The sequence below is a fragment of the Odontesthes bonariensis genome, chromosome 15, assembly GCF_027942865.1.
Source record: "Odontesthes bonariensis isolate fOdoBon6 chromosome 15, fOdoBon6.hap1, whole genome shotgun sequence".
NCBI lineage: Eukaryota > Metazoa > Chordata > Actinopteri > Atheriniformes > Atherinopsidae > Odontesthes > Odontesthes bonariensis.
Genome location: NC_134520.1, coordinates 2,027,512 through 2,049,476, shown reverse-complemented (window position 1 = coordinate 2,049,476; position 21,965 = coordinate 2,027,512). Strand labels below are relative to the sequence as shown.

At 42.1% G+C, this 21,965-nt stretch overlaps 1 protein-coding gene across 4 annotated transcripts in view; it reads right to left on the bottom strand.

Annotated features, from left to right (window-relative positions):
- suco (SUN domain containing ossification factor) overlaps positions 1-21,965 on the bottom strand; it is a 39,810-nt gene that overhangs the window by 14,883 nt on the left and 2,962 nt on the right. For 3 of the 4 annotated variants that reach the window (XM_075484612.1, XM_075484613.1, XM_075484615.1), the window contains exons 2-10: positions 5,698-5,812; positions 4,264-4,359; positions 3,778-4,112; positions 2,876-3,016; positions 2,363-2,549; positions 1,218-1,329; positions 665-792; positions 396-463; positions 176-283 (exon numbers count right to left, since the gene is read on the bottom strand). In XM_075484612.1, the coding sequence (XP_075340727.1) occupies positions 176-283; positions 396-463; positions 665-792; positions 1,218-1,329; positions 2,363-2,549; positions 2,876-3,016; positions 3,778-4,112; positions 4,264-4,359; positions 5,698-5,812 (1,290 nt within the window). The remainder of the gene's footprint in view (positions 1-175; positions 284-395; positions 464-664; positions 793-1,217; positions 1,330-2,362; positions 2,550-2,875; positions 3,017-3,777; positions 4,113-4,263; positions 4,360-5,697; positions 5,813-21,965) is intronic. The other variant, XM_075484614.1, reaches the window with a different exon arrangement.

Here is a 21,965-nt window from a genome sequence, read left to right as displayed (position 1 = left end):
AATAATTGTGTAAAATTAAATGTAAAAGTGATTTTCTTCTTTTAAATACTGATCCTAAATTTCTCATCATTTGTTCAAACCCAAAATGGCAAATCGGTGCTAAATGAGTTTGGGGTAACTTGACTGAAGGTTTCTGCATTCTTCAATAAAGTTCCGGAGAACAGAAAGAGCATACCTGTCACTGATGGAAACTAAAAAGTCTTTCGGTGTGGACGAAAACAGCTCAAAGTTTGCTATGTCCAGCTGTTTGACTTGAATAGGCTCACAGAGCTCGATGACAAACCTGGAAAGAAGTAAATTTGGAAGGGTTATTAAAATGGAAACTCACGAAGTGTGCATACCTACAACCAGGCTCTGTTACAAGCTATGCAAGTAGTGAGCAGCAGTGTACCAACCAGATTTTGGTGCTGCACGGATTAAGCATGTAAAAGTCCATATTCTCCATGAGAATAGCTGAAGTACTCTGAAAGAAAATAAGAAAGGAGTGCCATCAATTAATAACCACCATCACCAGAATCAGTTAAAAAAATGGTTTAAAGCGTTGTTGTACAGGAGATTTTAAAACAGGTTCAGCCACCTGCTTATACAAATCAACAGTATAACATCTGTTTCCTTTTGAGCAGGTGCGTGTATGAGTTGGTCACGTGGGCGATGTGCGTCTAACCTTGGCCTCACTGTTGGCAGAGAGCATCTTGGCACCACACTCCACAGAGGCGTAGTTATTCTTGAAGTTTTTCTGGACCTTCTTTGCTGCATGGGAGCTGCCAGCGGTAGAGGTATGGAGAGTCTGACCTGGACAGAGGGAGAATTTGCATTAGGCCCCTTTACAGACCACTGAAAACAAAGAGCGTTGCCTCAGAGGAACAAGCAGAGAGGTTATGCAACTCACACACAAAAACACACGCTTCATTTGTCATTGCACACGTGGAGAGAGAAAGAGGGAATAGATGAAGAGACAGAAACAGGAATAGAACATAAGGAAGGAAGTAACAGAAGACAGAGAGACATTGCACGAAAGTAAGTGGGACAGAGCCAACAAGAAGAGATGCAGATTAAAACTGACATTTCAGGCCTTTTTTTGTCTGATAAAAGACAAGCTGCAAACTGCACACAGGCCTGTGTAGCAAAATTCAGGTCAATATCATCATGCTATAGTAGCCCCTTCCATTTATGCATGGAAATCTAAATGGGGGGGTTTTGATAATGTATACACTTACTTTTCTCCTTCTCCACCTCCATGACTTGCTTCTTCCACTCATCAAAGGTTGGGATATCCTCTTTGCTTGGCACAGATGGATCAGTTTCCCTGGCAGCGTTTGCCTTCCCCATCTGAAACACATAAACATGCTAATCACACACACAGGGTCCACAAATTACAGATAGCCTGAGATGACCACAGTGAATATGACTAATAAGGTTATCTGGCAACACTAACTCGCAAGGAGAATTAAATGCCATTACGAATAACACCAGAGCATAGCAACAGTCTCATGCTCATGCTACTCAGCTTGCCCGTGGCTACTAAAGCACAGGGATGCATTGAGTTAGTAATACAATTTTACTGGATTATATAAGTGTCCTTTTGGACCTCACAAGAGAGTCTTATCTTAAAACTCCACCGACTCAGACACACTCTTATGTAAACGCCTCCACAGAAGACAAGAACCAGTGCCAACAACAAACAGATTAGCCATCAGATCTGTGTTTTCTCCAATTCAACAAGAAACAAGCACAACTACACAATCAGCATTAAAACAAGCACTTCTGCCTGGATACACGTGTCCATCACCATCCTCTGACCATTAAAAAAAAACTACCAGAACGAGGTTGACTCAGCATTAGCAACATGAAACAGGCCGTTCTTCACTTGAGCAGATGTGCTCAATAAATAGATTTGAGCTAATTAGCCAGTAGTTGTGAGGATGTTTTGCTGGTGGACAGATGGACTGAGCAACAGACCCATAAGTGTCACATTGCCACTGATTATGCCCCTTGAAGTGTTAGTGTTATTCAGCAGCAGCTGTTCTGGGGCCTTTCTGTGTTGGGTTTTCAGATTTTCCATGTGCCTGCATGGATTTTTTCTCCAGCAGTCCAAAGACACAGATTTTGGTGTTCCCAAAATGATCTGTGCTGTAGGTGTGGGTGTGAATGGTTATTTGCCTGCAGTGCTAGCTGGGGAAGGATACAAGCTCAAGGATAGTTTTCCAAAACCAATGACACAAACGATAACTGTTATTCTGTAATGTTTCTGAGATGCAACTGAAAACATACTTGCAGTCCCGCAATTGGACGTCCATATAAAATAAAATTACATTCCAGAACCATTTTTTGGGGGGGACATTGGAACAGTAAAGCTACTGACCTGCTGCTCGTGGTGTTGGTGGTGGGATGCGTTGCCCTCCTGCACCAAACTTGACGGCCCATCTTCTAGTTCCTGCCCTTGCTGCTGTTCCCCATCCACTTGTCCTGGAGTGGACTGAATTTCTTCCTCAAGATCAGAGCTGGGACTCTGGCTTGACAGTTGGTCTTCTATACCAACATCATCCACACTACGTCACAGATACGGAGCCGACGAGGTAGACAAGGAAGAGAGAAGAATGGATGGGGGGGTAAAAACAAATGAGTGTACAGCAATATTTGACACCTAACTAACAAATTATTACTTTATTGGACAGTCCTTGGTTGAGGCAGGCAGAACAATGGGAAAAGGAAATTCAAAATGGAAAAAATAATCATTGAAAAAAAAATTTTAATAAAAAAGCAAAAGTGGAGTGCAAGGCCAGCGGTCGACGGTTGCGCACAGCAGAGAGGCGTAGCTTGTACCTGGATTACCTGTCTCTTTGCTTTGATTAACTTCTGGTGGTTTGAAACTCACCTTAGGAGAGGGCGGCCAAAAGGGGTATTTTCACAGGTTGCCAGTTCGGGGGGAATGAACCTGCACTGTGAATCAGAGTGCTCAGCAATGACAAAGCTGTCTACTGGGAGTTCATCTCCTGCACTGGCAACCCGCACTGCACTGAGGGAAAGAAAGGACATCGCGTTTACCACACCTCCTCACACTGGGGAGGTTAGAGACAAGAGGATGGGGTGGGGGAGAAAGGAAGACACAGAGCAAGATAGAGAGAAGGCGAGGAAGGAAGAAAAGATGGAGAGAGCTGGGTTGCGAGGAAGGGTAGAGAGGTTGCTCGCTGGTTGGGCAGGTGATGTACACATCCAGAAACTATGACTAAAATGTCCTGATGCTCAATACATTGATGCCCACTGGTCACACTTTCTTCTTTCAGGTTCAACTCAGATGATATCTCGGTCAAAGTTCCATATCCACACCGATGCTTGTCCTCAATGCTCATGAGTTTGCATCACAAAATCCATCAGGAAAAAAAAACAAAAGGTCCAGTGTAGTGTAAGTTAATATGCTGGCCACCAGTTCCATGAAAAGTGTTGTCAAGGATGTCCCGTCGTCTAAGCAAGTCTCTCACTTTGTGATCAGTAAATTCATGGTTAAATCAAAATGAATAAATAAGAAATCAAAATAAAACTGAAGGGAACAAAAGTTAACCAACAAAAATATGTAATAACTGATGACAACAGCAACAGTTTAATACCAAATTATGCCTGGATTGGGTTGAAATTGGCTTTAACTCCAAATAGAGGAAGATTTTTCTAGCCCATTAAGTTAGTATTTTCAGTTGACTAATGAAACTTCTCTGTGGTTAGAGCCAACTTCTAATGCCAAAGGGCCAGGTCTCTGGAATGATGAAGTGAATCCGAGCTTACCCTGTGTGGGCTGGGCCGGCACTCTGTGAGGTAGGTATGTTTTCAGCTTCATCTGGGGGTGTGGCTGGGTGCGAGTCTGGGCTGGGATTCGCAGCAAGGTCTTCGCTCGAGGTCTCCGCTGGGGCTGGAGCATCTGCGGCCAGGTGGCCCACTGTCGGAACCGTTTCTGGTGTGGCGTGAACCGGGGCATCCAGGTCATGGACCTGGGAGCGAGTCTGCAAGTCCAAGTCAGCCTGGGGTTCTGGGGTGGGTTCTGGCTCAGGAGCAACAGATACAGTATCCGACTCTGGGTCTGGCTTTGTCTCGTCCACCACGGTTTCCAGCAGATTCACAGTCTGTTAACACAACACAAAAACATATTTACGTCTAATATCGTCGCTCAGTTTTATTCTATGGAGTGCATTTCTCTTTTTTTTTTTTTTTTTTTCGCAATATTACCCTTCGATGATGTGGGAATCTGACAGTAAACGACACGTGTGTTCTTACCTGTTCATGATGTACATTTGCTAGCTTCTCACATTCTCCTCTCTCTGTCTCTAATCCCATATCGTATGATGCGGGTGTCCCCCACTCCTCCACCACCTGAGGAAAAAAAAGACAGATGTTAAAAACTAACATGAAATATCACAAAATAACAACAATAGAAATTATTTGCAGCGTAAAAATAAAAGCTTTTTAATTTATTTCTAAAGGGCATTTTCTGACAAAAGCATGTTATCTGGGAGGTGAAATAGCCTTCTGTTCATGGACAAAGACCATGTTATGAGGCTGATGACAGTCTGCCAGGCCGGTTGAACTGCCCCGGTGGGCCTGTTTGTAGCTGAAGCTCAAACAATGATTCCCTTTCTTCTGTTCTCATACCAAACACTCACTTCCACAAATTATCATTCATTCTAACAGAAAGGAGCACATTAACAGACAGTTTTAGGACCCATTCATAAGCACTGAGGATATTTCAAATTTGACTTACACAGAGCTCTGAGCCTGCATCAGATGACTGCGGACCAACAACAATCAACCCCCCCCCCCCATTGAACAATACAGTTCAACTACAAAGGCCATGAGGCTAAAGAAAGATATTAAAAAGTAGAGAATGGCTAAAAGCTTTCGTAAACCCTGAACCCCAAACCTGCACGACTGGTCCTCACCTATATCACTATGACCTCTGGGACTCATTTGACAGAGAAGCTAATGTTTAACTTGACGATGTGACACAACGTGGAAATTAGCTACTTTCAGAGTAAAAATGTACCTGAAGAGGAGCAAATTTTATTGTACTGAACATTCTTATCCTTTCTGGGGGGGTGGGGGAGTTCTGACCAAGTAGACCCCGTAAAAAAATAGGTAACTTTTGCCCCATATTTGAGCAAGAAAATACTTTAACACAAGATCCACGATGCCCTTCAAAGGGGACATATCATGAGAAAAAAAAAAAAACTCCTTTTAGATTCTGTGCTTAACAGCATGTTTGGGGTTCTGAAGTCATTAGAAAAGTAAAAATCACAACCGAAGCAATTTTTTGGGGGGGTTTTAAAATATCTCACTTAATGAGTCATTCAAATGTCCTGTTGTCAGCTGTACTGAGCAGGGAGAATGGATCTTATATCTACCACCAGCCTCAGATGATATAAGTCCAGTGGATAAACTATATTAGAGAGTAAGAGGGGGAGACACTAAATCTCTATAGCTGCTCCTTCTCTTTCCACACCTCTGACTGCTCAGCAGGGGTCAGTAGGTCAAGAACGTGTATGACCCAGCTCCTACCAGCATCCTCTTGGTGTCATGCAAACTATGCATCTCACCAATTCAGAGCCGAGACGTTAGATTCAGCCAAACTGAAAACATAGTTTATTTTTGCTGCAACAACGACGGTTAACAAAACATTTTAAACAGGGGAATGTTGCTGCAGCTTCAACACACCTGGTTTTGTGTGGGGTCCTGCTCATGCTCGCGGCTGTCAGAGTCTTTGTCCTGGGCAGACGGACCTGAGCCAGACAAGCTCTGCTCTGAACAATGCACATGTTGACTGGGGTACCTGAAACACAGAGAAGGGAATGTTTGTTAGGAAAAATGCAACTTCACCATGTTCATCCAAACAGAGACACGTACAGCGATAAGCATGATTAAATCATCATAAATTAATTATGTCTGTTCTCTCTTCTCACCACTCAAACGGTTGAGTAAAACTGAAGATGTGATGCAGTCCAATGGTTTTCTTAGCCAGGCTACTTTTAAATATTGGTATTTTATAGGATTTTAATTTCATTTGAACTTGGATTGAATTAGATTATGATTAACTGTACTGCATTTTGCTGAGCTTGAACTTTATTTGTCTTGTCACTTGAGTTGAAATGGGATGAGGAACACAGCGAGAGGTTGTTCTCAGCATGTTTTCTCTGCTGTGATGCCAACTAACCCATAAACTGCATCTATACTTAACCACTTTGAGCTTAATAAATCACGCATAAATTTCTCTGGAGCCGTGAGCCATAACTTGCTATTATGAAGACTGAATTGAACTAAAAACACCAAACAAAGACCCCTTTAGACTCTGGTCCTTAACTTTCATCACTCAACAACAAAAAGACTCAACAACCTGATAAAGAAGGCTGGTTCTGTTCTGGGGACGACTGTGGAACCTCTGGAGACAATAATGCAAAGAAGGATTTTGCATAAAATCAAGAGAATTATGGACAACCCTGAACATCCTCTCCATGAGACTGTTATCAGAAAACAGAGTCTCTTCAGTCAAAGGCTTCTTCAGTTTGGATGCAAAACGGACCGCTACAGGAAATCATTCCTGCCCACAGCCATCAGCATCTATAATAACTCTTTGATTTAATTGAGTTACATCAACATTTAATTTCCCTCTGGGATAAATAAAGTATTTTTGAATTGAATTGAATTTCAAACAGAACTGTGCGCTGAAATACAAACTATGTCATCAGATCAGAGAACTGTGCAACTGTGTTATACAATGCCTGTAGAACTGTACATTTGTTCAAAGTGAAAGTTTCTGACCCAGTTCAGCCAGAAAGCACACGAGTAAAGCTCAAACGACAGCGATTCTCCTGCAGGTGTCAAATATCAGCAGCAGGGAAGAGGAGGGCACATGGACATTCATGTTAGCACCCTGTCAGCCCGACTGTCAGGAGTGAGGCGAATACAGAGCCGCACACATACCTGCAACCACTGAGCAAAAGCCATCTGTGCAAGACCGTGTTCTGTCAATCAGAGAGCCTCTCCATCTGTATTCTTCTCTATATATCACTCGAGGTGATTGAATGATGAGACCACATATGTCAACAACATCCTGGTAATTAAAATTATCTTTTGAAAAGGTGGATCTCTGCTGACAAAGAAACATGTGCACCATCCTTCATGCTTTCGAGTGTCATTAGAATCTTTTTCCTTCATCTGTATAAAAACATATAGACAAAACCATTTCCCTTTTAATTTCCTCAGTTTGAGGCTCTCTCCAGAGTCCAGTTCGTATCCGGTCCCCAAACATTCCCAACTGTGACATAACCCTGTGTGGAGTCACTCTTGTGACTGCTGAGGATTTCTAAATGAAGACCCAATGTGGAGATACATGGGCAACTCCTCTTCGACAGAAAAAGTACCTTCCAATGATAAGTGTTCATGACATACTGAAAGGTTTATCATTTCAATTCAGTAGCCAAAAGAGACAAGAGAATATGCTGAAATGCTTTTACTTTCCTCAGTCTTATTTTCTTTGCTGTTATTTTGCTGCGATTACAGGGTGCGTGGTTGGTGAGCGTAACTTGATGCCAAATGTGTTGGGAAGGCTTTAAAATTGAGGTATGCGAGTGTTTCGGGAACAGGCCGGAAATGAGTCCAAGACATACCATCTCCTGCTATGCTTTAATAGCACTTCAGCGCAAAAAAAAAAAGTTAAATTCTTTTATCTTCTACCATTCGACAATTTGCATTTTGGTAGTTCAGCAGTTTAAATGCAATGCCAAACATCACCAAAATGGACACATTTTTTGTTTTGAACTAAACACAAACCGAGACCCTAATAGCTTGGAAGCAATTTGCAAAAACAATAGTGAAGGTAAAATGCGTCAATGTCAGCAAACTAAAACACATCTATGAATCCTCCCCCTCATTTGGCAAGCATCACCGCTGATGTATGTTCCAATGTTCTGGGGCTCTAAATGACACTTGCTTCTAGGTGTCACCCTTTGTTATATTATTATGTCAATTTCGTTCTTCTCAATCAGTTAAGAAAGAGGCCAGTTGACTAAAAGAGGCCACAAAGTCAGTGAGGGAAACCTGAACGCCAGGCTTTCTATACATACTAGGTGGTAAATACAATACGAGCCATGGACTAATGTAGGCGCCAAGCTAAACTTAGCTTAGCCTTAGATGTATTCCATTTCAAATGTCTGTCTTCAGTCTTGGACACACATGGAACATGTGATGAAACATGTTTTGCCCTTATTTAACTGAAGAGGTCATCTGAGTTGGTAACAGACTCCCAGCAAGTCACAAGGACAGCATGTGAAAGTCGTTTTGTTTCTTTTCATTTGAAACAAAATAGAATTTTAATGTCAACCGTTTGAGTGCAAATATCGATTCAGTAACTCAACAAATGACAGTTAATCATGGTCTGACAAAAGAAAAATTCTCAAATGACATGTTCAGTCACGTCTACGAGATCTACTCCCCGTGATTCACAGGAAAACCATGTCAGACGATGCACTGAAGAGATCGTGCCTGCCTACACTACAGAAGCCATGTGTGCTAACATCATAGTTTTCAATGGACGGGAAAAATAAGAACATAGAAAAAATAAATAAATAAAAAACCATAAAGCCTTTATCTGAGACAGCAGCAAATGTAGCTCTCTGTTCCTTTAACTGTTTTTTATACGCAGTTTGAGATGTCTGTGTGACTTAAACCAAAATTTTCAAAGGATTTAAGTGTTACAGATACAGGCCCAGAAAAAAGGGGGCTCTAAAATGCGCTCAGTAAATGAATATTTCATAAAAGCTTTAATAGATTATTCATCCCGATTCTGAACTTGAAACAGTTCATAAATCATGAAATCAATTCACAAATCCGTTTTAAAGTGTGAATATGGTGTGCTGACAGTCACAACAGAGCACATGAATATCACCGTCCATATACCAAAAACACAAGAACCAACGTGATGCAATTCATGTCTAAATGGGAATCTGGAGATGGAAACTACCTAAAGCATTATCATTCAACTGTTCTGGCGTCTGTTAACTGCGCAATCTGTTTACCTTCACAGTGTAACAAGTAGCAGAGTGTCGTGTAATTGTTTTCTCCAAAAGGCGTGACATAAAGTTAACATTTACAGATGTGGGGATATGGTCTTAACCTCTGCGGACTTTCTTAGACAAATCTTGGCTCTTTAACTGTCCAGTTTCAGATGAGCTGCACGAGGCTCTGCTTTAATAGTCACCTCATCATGCAAAGGTATCATTTTCTAATGCATCTGTATTTATAGCTGCTTTTACTATAATATAATTGACTAATTTAATTATTGACCCACTTATGTCTTAAGCCATTTAGGTTCCCAAACCTACCTGGTTACCATTTGATGAAGGGCCTTCTTTGACTCAGGCACACGAACACTTGTGTAAACAGACGTGGGTGGATAACAGATCAAATACCTGAGTACAGGTTTGGGTGACTGCGTCATAAAGTCAAACATCCTTATAAGCTTCCGTAATGACAGATGCAAATCTGATAAAGTTCCATAATGTGATTCATTGAACCATGGCTTCATCGGGACTTTTATATTAAAAAAAGCCCTATACTGGAATCAGAAATATCCAAATACAAAGATTAAAGACGTGGAGCCACTCAACAGCAAAAAGCTTTTAGTGAAATACATGCAAAAACACAAGCCAAACAAAGTGGGATGGGGTTTTTTTTGGCTTTGTTTTGCTTTTTCCCCTCGAGGGGGGCTGGAGGTTGAATGAATGGAAATATCTGAGTGCCGACATTCCTTACAGAGGTGGGAAAAAAAAAAAAAAAAAAAGCTGGTGAAGGGAGAAAAAAATACTAAGGAGCCAATCTGCGAGGATCTGCTTTGGGGGTGCATCTGAGATAATGTGACCTACTTTTACTTAACACGGTTATGCAAAGGTGGGAGTATGACCCACAAATGGAAAGACATACAGACCATTTGAACACTAAATGTGCCATGTATGTTACTAGCGGTGGGTCGTGTTCGGGAAGGAGGAGCCAGAGAGAAGATTTATGACTCAGCAATCTGCAACTACCCTCTTCTTCATTGTGTCATAATCCCCATTTCCTGTTCTCAATTCAGAAGCACCTGGAGATCTCTGCGAAGCCTCTTCAAGACTCCACTCAGGCCCCATCCACACTTAGCCGGGTATCTGCTAAAACGAATATATTTTTCTACGTTTGGACCTGTCATCCACATAAAAACGCATCGTAAACGAATGTTTTTAAAAACTCCGGGCAAAGTGAAGATTTTTGAAAACTCCGTTTATGCAGCTGCGTGTAGACAGAGATAACCGGAGTTTTGCGTTTTCGAACGTCACAATATGCGCCAAAACAACAACAAATCTGCTTTAAAGTCTAAAGTGCGACCTTTGTTTACTGAAGAAGCATGGATGTCTTCAGAACTGTGGTGGTTATTATTGTGCAGGCGCTGTTTACTGCCTTGATTTTACACGCCCAAGTCGTACTCCCAGAGGAATGGCGTGACAATTTCGCATGTCCCGGTCCTCACTCCTGTCACTGTCGGAATTATTACGTCCTCATATCGAGGGGCAGTCCACTGTCATGCGATCACCTGTCAGTGTGCTCAAAAAAGTTGCGTGCACACTTTATTATTTAGCTGACGAGGGCAGATTGCGCAAAACAGCAAATGCATTTGGGTTGTCAAGACAGGTGAAAACGCAGATGTTCGGTTATGTGTGGAAGGTGTTTTTTTCGAAAACGAGGTAATGTGGATACAAATTATTTTATAAACGGAGGGGGGGGGGGAATATTCAGTTTTAAAAATACCCGGCTACGTGTGTACATAGCCTCAGTCTTAGTGCTCCTCTCTGAATGCTACAATGTCTTTCTTTTCGTTTCTTTTCTTTTCTTTCCCCTCACATGAGCTGAAGAGGATCACTTTAGACAAATGTGCCCAGAGACACTGCCTAAATGCCCAAACACACCGTCTGTACTGGTTCCGAGCAGCCAAAGCCCCTGATATTTCCTGTTGGCTTTGGGACTATTCAGAATCATGGGGGCATCGTACAACCCCACCAAATCAACTGTACTGAAATAACCGACTGGGTTGACACAGAGGAGACGAAACTGCAAAGACAACAAGTGGAGGGATTAATCTGCCCACGGCAGTCCAACATTATCACCAGCTGCATGGCATGCAAAGTGTGCTTTCATCTCCTGTCAGGCAGGACTTTTTCCTGGTGATTACAAGTTTTCAAAGGTAACAGGCATGAGGACCTGTTATCTCGTGGGTATCATTCTCTTTGGCCCCAGGTCTTGCGCTGCCTCTCACTCATCCATCACTGGTATGACACGGTTATCCTTAAAGTCCACAAGAATCACCACAAGTTTGCCTTGCCATTCTGCCCACTCACACAAACTCATCTTTGTCATGACATTACATTGCAAGTCATGCTGCAAATAGCCTGAACTAGAGTAGATTAGCTGCCGTCTTTCCTTTTCCTGACCCGACTCTAAGGCCAGCTTGTTTATCTCATTCCTTATCTCACACACACACACACAACGTGTGTTGTCTTCAACTGTCCTAAATGAAAAATATCAGTAAACAGTTGCTGCAAAAAGTTGACAGGAGTCCCAAGTTAAATCACTACATTTGTCTGTCTGCCTTCCTGACAGATTGGAAAGTCTTGTGATTGTTTTTCCCTAAAACGGATTAAATTTTATGTATGATATGAGGAACTTGGGAGTGTAGTTAACTGTGTGAGAAAGACCGATGGATAACAGCATGATGATGCATTGAGTTAGTCCTTTTAAACTGGGCCGTCATCGCGCCTGATCACATGCTTTAAGAGAACAAAGCATCCCCTTAAAAAGCTCCCGCAAAAAAAAAAGAAAAAAAAAAAAAAAAGAAAAACTGCCGTTATCTCCCAGAGGGATTTATTTTCCTCTGAGAATAAATTCTTCAAGCGGCCAGACAAACTATATTCGAACTGTACATTCACATGGTTTATGTGCAAAGAAAAAAAAACAACAAACTGGGAGGCAGCCATAGGACACGAAAAAGAGCTGAGGAAACAATCCGGGCAGATGAGGATTGTAGGCCAGGGATACGTGCCAGGGCTCACCAGACAAAGTAGGAAAGTAGGCCAGTGCATCTGCCCAGCAGACGAAAAAAAAAAAAAAAAAAAAAACATGCCGTCACTGTTTGGAGGAAGAGAGGGTGCAGAGCCTAAAAAGCCCTGCTTTAAGAGGACCGACTGTGTGCGTTTAAGTTTGCATGTGCATGTGCGCTTCGATATTCCTTCACATGGAAGCATGAAATAATGTAGAGCAGCAGTTTGTTTTAAAGCCTGCTGATCCTCCATAATCCTCCCTGCTGGTGCATCCTCATAGCAGCAAGGACACATTGGCTGAACAGGCAAATAGCTCTCTGGCCCCGCAGCCAAAGCTCTGAAACGGACCCTTCCCGGAACAACGTGACTGATAAAAAGACGAGAGACCCCGACCCCTCTTCACTGATCTGAAGTGCAGGGCTGATCTTAAACCTCTCGGATCTGTTGACAAATCAGTTTCACACAATCAGTTAGTCAAGTGGCTTCTTTAAGTGTGAACTGTAGATTTGCAACACACGATCAAAATGTCATCCTCGTCTGATAATGTTTAGCATCGTTAAAAAGGTGCTTTTTAAATCTGCAGTCATCACCACGCGATCTCAGAGCTTAATTGGAGCTATATTTGAAAAGTGGATCAAAAATAATTTTTACTTATTTATTTTTCATCCCTCATTTTCCCTGACTTTGACATTAAAGACAAGCAGCAAAAGGGTTTACTAGAAACTGCTAAACGCTGGGACTCCAGGCATTGTATTAGCCAACGGGCATTGAGTTAAGAGCTCATTTCTGTAAGTAGTCCAAAGCTGTGCGCTGACGTGCTGTACTGGAAGAGTAGAGACACAGCGGTAGATTTCTTACCCTTCCAAGAAATATGTCCGAGGCCTGTGTCTGACACAAAGGTACAGGCCTGTACAGCATTACGGATCAGGAAGGCCTACGTTACTGGCCGAAAACTGAGAACTATTTCTGATCCAGCATTTAGACTCCATGTCCTTTTGAAATAATGAGAGTGCTCCAGCTGTCTTTACCATGTCAGGACTACCTAGTTACTGAATAAACATGAATGTGCAACCCAAGGGGTGTGAAAATATGTGGGGAAAAAAAATAAATATAAATTTCAATGTCAACAGGGACCTTTAAACACACAAGGCAAACGGTCTCAGACTGCTTCTCTTCATCTTTAGGGACACTATTGCATTGGCAAAATGGCAGAAAAAAAAAAATAAAATAAATGTCTGCTTTATGTTTAATTCAAACGAGGAAATGCAATTACAACATGTTACTTTCCAGTCCTGCTTTCAGAACGGATGGAAAGGCACGGTTAGCCAATAATAGATATGCAAATCATCCTCATTACTCAAACTGAATTAGCTTTAAGGACAACCTGCACTTATTTGAAAAAAAAAAAAAAAAAAAAAAAGGAAGAACAAAAATATAATACTGTAGTCTTTACAGAAGGGGATTCTCTCTCTCCCTCCCTCCCCCGCTCTTTCACACACATCATTTGGCAAGTAACCCATCCTAGACTGTTTGGTACTCAATTTGTATTTTTCTAAATAAATGACATGAATGGCAATAAAAAAAAAAAATTAAAAATGAACACTGACAAAATCATTCACATATAGCCAATCACTTCACCCATGCTACATGACTGCATTTATTGCTTATTCCTCACATAGTTAAAACAACGAAACCTAAAAAAAAAAAAAAAAAAAAAAAAAAAAACTCCCGTTGGACTGGAAAGCCATCACGCCTGGTATAAACTGCATGATTTTGGGCCAACAATCGTTTGACAATCTTGGAGGTTTGGTTGGTGGTGGCCCCTAAACAGTGTCCTTACGTTGTACTGTGAGAGAGACTCAAAGACTGCCTGTGTTATGGTCCTGCGACCAAAGGTAGCCCGACAGTGCTAAAAATTTAGGATGATCATCTCGCAGCGCATTTGCTGCTATGACCAGCATCTCCTAATCAACCAATAGGATCCCAGCATGGAATGAAACGCATTGAGTGAAACGCGTGCAGTGACGCTGTTGTGTGAAAACCAAAAACAAAGTTGAAGAGTGTTGATGAAAACCAAATGAGACAAACGGAAGTCGTGGAATTCAAACAAGAGGCAGATTATGTTGAGCTGTGACTGCTGAAGTGTTGTCCGCATGATGGGAGCTCCAGCTCAGACCGCAACCTCGCGAAAACAGATGCAGCACGGAAGGAAACAGGAGTAAAGCTGGATTTATAGTTGACGCGTCGGTCACGGCACGGATGGCGCGTCACGTCAAAAGGACGTTTCTGGCCTGGCGTACGCCATGAAAAGGCGGTACAGCGCGTTGTCGTGCACCAGTCAAAATTTGTAACTTGGCACGTGTGGAGAATGACAAACCGGATGGACCAACTTGAAAACAGGCTCACGGCTGACGGTTGTGTCATGTAAAATACTTTGAGCAATTATTTGTAAATAACTTGTGTCGTTAGGAATTTGCTGTTGTTTCATTCACTGGAAGCGGCTTTGAGTATTAAGCGCTATATAAAACCGATCTATTATTATTATTGTTGCATCCTGAAAGGTAACGATAATTCCCAAGTGTGTCCACTGAAGCACACTAACAAAACAAAGAAAGGGTAACACAATACACTTAAAGATCCTATAACAATATTCTAACTACTATATCAGACTATAATGATGAAGGCTCATCAGCAAAGTAATGGGTGAGAATGCTCAGGAATTTGGAGGTGAGATGGGCACCATCATGCCTATGATTCAACTTCTGCAGGCTCATCAGATATTATGCAAGTAATCTTTCTCTTTCGTCGCCTTTTCGCTGTCAAGGTTCTAAGCACCATTTCATGTTCCAGATACTTCAGCAGTATTATTGATGACAGGGGCATTGTTTTCTTCTCCACTTTCGTGGTTGGAGAGTAGCGGTAACCTTCACGTAGCAGCGACACCTCTGTAACGGAGAAAACTGGAACTACTGGCGCATCGACTAGCGCCACTATAAATGGCGGGCACGAAACCGTGACGTCATCAAGACCGCTCGCGCGAGCCATTACGACAACCATGCTAGAGCCTTAAATAACCCTCAGCAGTTCATGACATAATGCAATTACGTGATTCAGTTTTCCTTTAATGCGAGACACTTACAATTTAATCAAAGACTCGAGTACCTTCACTATATCTAAAGGCCACAAAATTTTAGAATTTATGCCACTTTCAGCCACTTGTAAAGCTCGTTTGTCTTTCTGATCTGAAAGTATCGTTCTTTGGTCACACCGACGCTGTGACGCACAGCAATCCTTCAAAATGTACATGAGAGCCTTTCTCTAGGAGGACCGAACAGACACACCTCTGTTTGGCAGCTATCCGGGAAAACCAAGTAGGTCAAATCACCAAGTCAAAGAAAGACTGGCTCCTGTGAAGTTAGCAAGCCAACAAACAACTGACGAATAGCAGGCTTCCTTCATCAATCGAAACTGATGATAAGTATTTAGGTGTTGTTCAGCTGTAATCACAAAGGAAAAAAGTAAGATGACCGAAGTTCGAAAGCATTCTGCACTCTAATGGAAACGAAAAGCTGGTCAACAGATAAGCAGAGAGGGTTTGATCAAAGCTATTTCCATTAAGACCAAACCAAACATGTTGGCCATCTTTTTCATTACAAGTTACAATAACTTGTTTATAACTAGCTTTATTTGGTCTATAAAACTAGATGAAATAGAGCAAAATGCCTGCCAGAATGTCCCCAAGCTCAGGGTCACATACCCGTGCATCAAACGCCGTGAAATGGGATTACTTTAATATCATTATATGGAAAAGGAAATCATCCACCAATTCTGTGGATGGGTGTGTAGGAAATTTGTAGCCTGATAAACCAGCCTAAATGGATTGGATGTCTAATTTAGTCTGGCACCGATCAATGGATACAACGGAACATTGTTGATGAGCACAACCCGTTGTCTTTCAAACCGCGTCTGTGCCTATAGGCCAACGCTCTGACCAATCAGCGCAACTGACTGTGACGTAGTAAGCGCGACAGAAAGCTTTGGTGGGAGGGGACTCTTCCAAAACTGATGCCAAGCACAGATTCTATAATAGGACAGATACGCCACTCACGGTGCATTTCCGGTTTCCAACGAGGCGATTTTGGTTGCAGTTCCACCCTCTTTCCACGTGGGGCGCCCAATTTTGGAGACCAGAATGAATGGAGTCCTATGGAGCTATACGCCCTTTCGTGCCCTTATCTCAAGATATAATTTTTTCTCTAGTAATTCGAATGTTGTTTTCGAAAGAGGGTGTTTAGAAAATACCCATGGCTGAGTTTTAGATTTTTAGAGCCACTCATTTGCTTAAAAAAAGGATTTGAAGTGTATATGACGTCATACATAGCTGGTCGACCAGCTGTCATTAGCACAATGCTAGCGCGTTGTGGACAACAAGAAGCCAACCAGTAAGAAATCAAAGGGATATATGTACTCGTTCAGTAGATTTTTTACTTGAAACCCATGTTGAGCTCTCAGAAACTACATTCAAATCTGAGCGCTCTTGAGGAGACTTAGGTGAAACTGACCATTTGTAGCATCTAGCTCCATTGGGCCCCATTCATTCTGGTCTCCACCGACGCTCCCAGTGGAATTCTGGTGGAACTGCAGCCAAAAAGCCGGTACAATGGGGCTTAATACAGAGTGGCAAGGCTGTTCGTTATAATGGCTGTGTGCCAAGGCTGAATCAAACGAGCACTGTTCCATTGCCGCCGCCATCTTTCTTGTTGTGCTTTCGCTTGTCTATGTTCGCTTCCACTGCCCAACGTCGCACTGCTCTGTCGTCACTCCCTCAGAACCCTCTGGCCCGCCCGCGTTGATTCAAAACACATCTCTGCGTTGTGATTGGTTTAGTTGCCATCTGCCAGATTCAGGGCAGTATTTTCAAAATGACAAGTGGATTGAGGCCAGACCCAACCGCAGGCAAAACATTTTGCCGTCCAGCAGTTGGCGCTGGTTTTCCAGGCTAGGAAATTTGGCATTTTTGTGGGGAATAAAAAGGGACCAACAATAACAACTGTTGATTATTAATCACATTACAGTTAATCTAACATCAGAACAAAAAATCTTTTTCCTAAATATGTCACAAATTTAAGCTATTACATCTTTTTTTTCTTTCTTTTTTTTTTTTTAAAGCCGAGCTGCACAATCGACCTGCAGTCTCAGTTTGGCGCACCGGTCCCGGTCAGACCGAGGATCAAAAAGGCTTGGGAACATGGCAACATGGCATCAGGAACATCGGCTCAGGACAATGGGACAGAGGGATGCAGTCATGTGGTATAATACAGTCTGATAGGAGAAGCCACTTTGCCAGTGAGGATTAGTTTATGTAAGTGTGAATACAAAAATATGTGTATTCCCCATCGTGTGTGTGCACATCAGCCAGGATAGCAGAAGGACAAAGACTCATCACTTATTTACGTCTGCACACATGGCGTGGTTACACATTTACATTAACCATACAGCAACCTCATACACCAAAACTAAAAAAAATTAAATAAAAAAAAAAAAAAAAAACCTACACAACAACCGCATTATTTCAGCTTTGAATAATACAGCGCAGTCATTCAGTGCAAAATTCTAATTCAGTTCATCTAAAACAACAAACCATTTGAATCCGACACCCTCTACCCATCGAAATGTTAAAGCCAGTAATTTCAGCATTTTTACTTCGTAGTACTCGTACTTTATTTCGTAGGCAGCATGGGGAGAGTTGATTCGATGGCACTGGAATGTCTTTATGTAAAAGCTGGAGCTGAACAAGCCTTCAGTACACAATGTTCTTTTATCACTTCGTTTGTCATTGACAGGGGCCTCTTTCTGCGAACTGCCCTCTTCAAGGCAGCTCACAGGCCGAGGTACACAGAGTTAGAAGACTATAAAGACAACATATAAACTACAACACAAATAAATTAATAAACATGGTTCCACACACATACAATTCATGCATGAGAGCTGGCTGGTAGATGCAAAGACGTAAACAGTAAAGAGTAGAGTGGGGGAGGGGAGGGGAAGCAAACCATTTCATAACAGTGGTGCCTTTTTCCTAGAGGGGCAGAAAAAAAAGGAAATATAATCCGAAGGTTCATGTATTCATTGTATCCAGGAAGAAAACGAGAAACTGGATGTAATAAAACAGATTCATTCTATAAAATTAACCTGGTAAACCATGTGTGAAGTTTATTTGTTCATTGTGTACCCACAAAAAAAGTTCAAACCCAAGAAAAAAAAGCTTCAAATGAATGCTAAGGTGTCGAATACTAATACCAATCTGCTTGCTGATGTGTGCAAACACTACAACAGTTTTCTGACGCAAGTCCCCACCTTTAAAACCCTGGTGTCTCCACCCTCAGAACACTGTACAGCATTACTGTAAACAGTAGTATTTACTTTCAAACCACTGACAGAGCCTCTGGCTTCTGGATCGCTTTCAACTGTCACCACAGCACTACCTATTCTAAAAGCAGGACAGGGATTCATAGCTATGAGGCAATGTGGGACACTTTCAAGGAGAGTTTTGACATCACACTTCAAATAAGATAGAGGAATCTTTTTGTATTGAAACAAATGAAAAACAACACGAGAATGAGACTGATACAGAAATGCATTGATCCCTTTTTAAAATGAGATTTTAGACCTAGTTCATTTCTATAGAAAATACTTGGATAGAGCAGCTCCTTAAATCTGTGGTGACAGGTGGCAACGCCAGGCTAATGAGTCATGTTCCATAAATCGTAATATTCATCCCATACTTTCTCACTGACTTAGCTTAAAAACTTTTGTAACAATCAGAAGCGTTTTGATAACCAAGCTTAACCCTCAGCGCTGGTGTATCACTGAATCCAACACTGAATCTAAAATGTGTTTTGGATTGTGCAGCTCGGGCACAGGAGGACCAGCAAGCAAGAAACCTGTTCATCAGGTGCTCATCATTGTCTACAGTCAGCGTGCAGGAACAAAGTCCAACTCAGTCTCCTCACATTAAACTAGAGCTGCCAACCTACAGTGATTAAAAATAAATAAAAAATTTACAAAAGGGCTGGAGAAACAGAGATGCAGACCGAGTTCATGGTCCTCTAGTCTCTCAGCAAACAGAAACTGACTAAATTTGAAAGAGATTTTTTAAATGAACCGGGAAGTCGATTTGTTAGAATTAGCCGTACAATATGACAAAAATCACTCCACCAAACTTGACGGTGAAACCTAAAGAGAAGCGTTTCCTTAATATTTCGGCAGCCAATCGGAGAACACATCTGTAGAACATTTAAAATGATCGGATCATATTTCATACTTCTATTTGACAATTGACTTGAGTGACCAATTCTCTGCTGACGAGGAAGCGACTAACCAACCTTTGTACCGCAGGACCTGTTTTTTCAAACTGAATCCCTGACAATGCCAAGCAGAGGCAAGAAAAATGCATTGATTAAAAATGGCTGAGGATGATAAGGCCGGGTCCGGTTTGTAATTTTAGGATTTTACGACTCAGCTGTATTTTTGACAGGTTGGTCAAATGTCATGTTTGCTTTAAAAAGACAAAAGCTTGTGACGTCTTTTGTTTTGCTTCATCCTTTTCCCGTCTTTACAAGTTAATATTTAAAACTGCGTCTATAAGAAAATACAATTCAGGCGAGAGTTGACATGTGTTGCACAGAGAGTTAGTCAAGCAAACTTGATCATTTCGTAATAACAAACTAGAACGTGGACGCACTCCGAAACGCGATGATTTTATATTAGGAAATCAAACAGTGACCTACTGTTCACACAATCTAAAGTACAGTATTGATTTCATAATGAATTCATCAAGTCTAAACTTCCACTGTTACTTGCATAAACACACATGAAACAATTACAACAGTTGGTTTAGGTATCGTGTCCTATAGGAAACTACTCCATCCTACAACATAAAAGGATTTCACCACGGAGAAAACTAAACACACACACACACACACACACACACATGCTGTAAATCATAACACCTAGATGGCATCAGAAGACATTCATGTTACAAGGTGGCTGGATGCAATAAATAGCTGGGAGGTGATGAGCTTAGGAGAAAGCTAAAGTAAGAAATCAAGTAGCCTCTCATGGTAAGTTTCGCAACTTTGAAACAGGCGTCCTCCATAGCTGAAATAGCCATAACACATAAAGCCTCGTCTCAGTGTGATTTAGGCTACGGCTACACGAAAACGTTTTTCACTGTAAACGATACTTTTTCTTATCGTTTGGCTGTCGCGGCCACACGGAGCCGGCGTTCCCACTACCCCAAAACGATAGTTTTTGAGAACGGGTTCCAGAGTGGGAAGATCTGAGAACGGCGTCGTTTCGTTTCCATTGTTACAGCGAAAGCGGATTCGTTTACATCTGCGTCACAGCCACATGGCTAACGCAGTGACGTATACACATACGTCAGTGACCAGAACAAAAAGCGGCTTCTATTCAAAATCCGGAAGAAGAAGACAACACAACAAGGACAGACAGCGATCATCATGGACCACAACATTGATAGCAGCACTGCTGCAGACACTGCTAACTACAGCGGCGTTGTTGAAGGAACAACGTGAGCTTCGCGCTGGTAGAAGTAGGGGCGTACACGCATGCGCATTGCTTCTTCTATTGTTCTGGTGTAACCGGTGGGGGTGGCTTACAGCGCACATAGAGGTGTTTCGTGTGTACTGCATCGTTTTCAGCAAGCGTCGCGTTTCCATCTGGACAGAGAAGCTCCCCTGTGTGGTCGAAATCGTTTTCGTACCCGTTTTCAAAAAAACCCTTGTTTCGTTTTCGTGTAGCCGTAGCCTTACTCTGTACCCAGTCCAGGAGCTGCGAGAGTCCTGCGGTGGAACATATAAGCACTGCTATAAGATAACAGCCTGTCTATAGGTGCCTGAGGGCTGTGAAATGAGCCCATATAGTTTCCCTCTTACTATAGATGATTTCTAGGAGGAAACGGGTTGTACGAGCAGAACAATATTGTGCTTTCCTACTGAACTGGCATCAAAGCGGAAGCAAACACTTTTTAAGAAGCGAGATCTCACCGGTGCCTGGAAAATTACAAATAACCCTAATCAACAAATTATAGAAAACTCGGGTTAGCCAGTAGAAATAAAAATCCAACAGCTCTGGCTGAACCGTTTCATTACATCTGCAAATGCTCTGTATTTAAGGGTCTGCAGTCAACCGGGATACAACAGAAAATCTCTGACTGGTCAACTGGCTGCTGAGTTGTCTCTTGAGTGCTAATCATATTACATGATAACTATAATCTTCCAATGGCTGTGAAACTAATAAGCCTATGAAGCAGGGACGGACGAGACGATGAAGAATGAATGTCCTTTACTTGTGCCTCAGAGGTGAGTTTGTACAATATACAATTAGCATAAAGTTACCAATTATTTGACAAATATATAAAAAAAATTTATGGCCTTCCGCAAGTGCCAAAAGTAAGCACTCAGCCAACATCCCAGCAGTAAAATTAACACCTAAATAGGGGGAAAACTACGTGTTTGTGCAAGGAAACTATCATTACTGACAATCAACCTGTCTGGAACAGTGCACCCGCACGTAAATGGTGTCGAGAACACATGCACTGTTTCTCCAGCAATGCTGATGTCAACTAGCCTGGCGACGCCATCCTACGTACTTCCGCCCAAAGATTTTGGCTCCGCACATAGTCTGGCCAAATCCCCTTACCTCGGTTCGCTCAGTGTTTTGCCAATCAGCAAACAGTTGCGAGTGGTGACGCAGAACTCACGCGCGGAGTCCATTGTAGTCCATATAATTGTAGTTCAACCGCAGCGGAAATAAACATGGTGACGGAAGAACGCTAGAAGC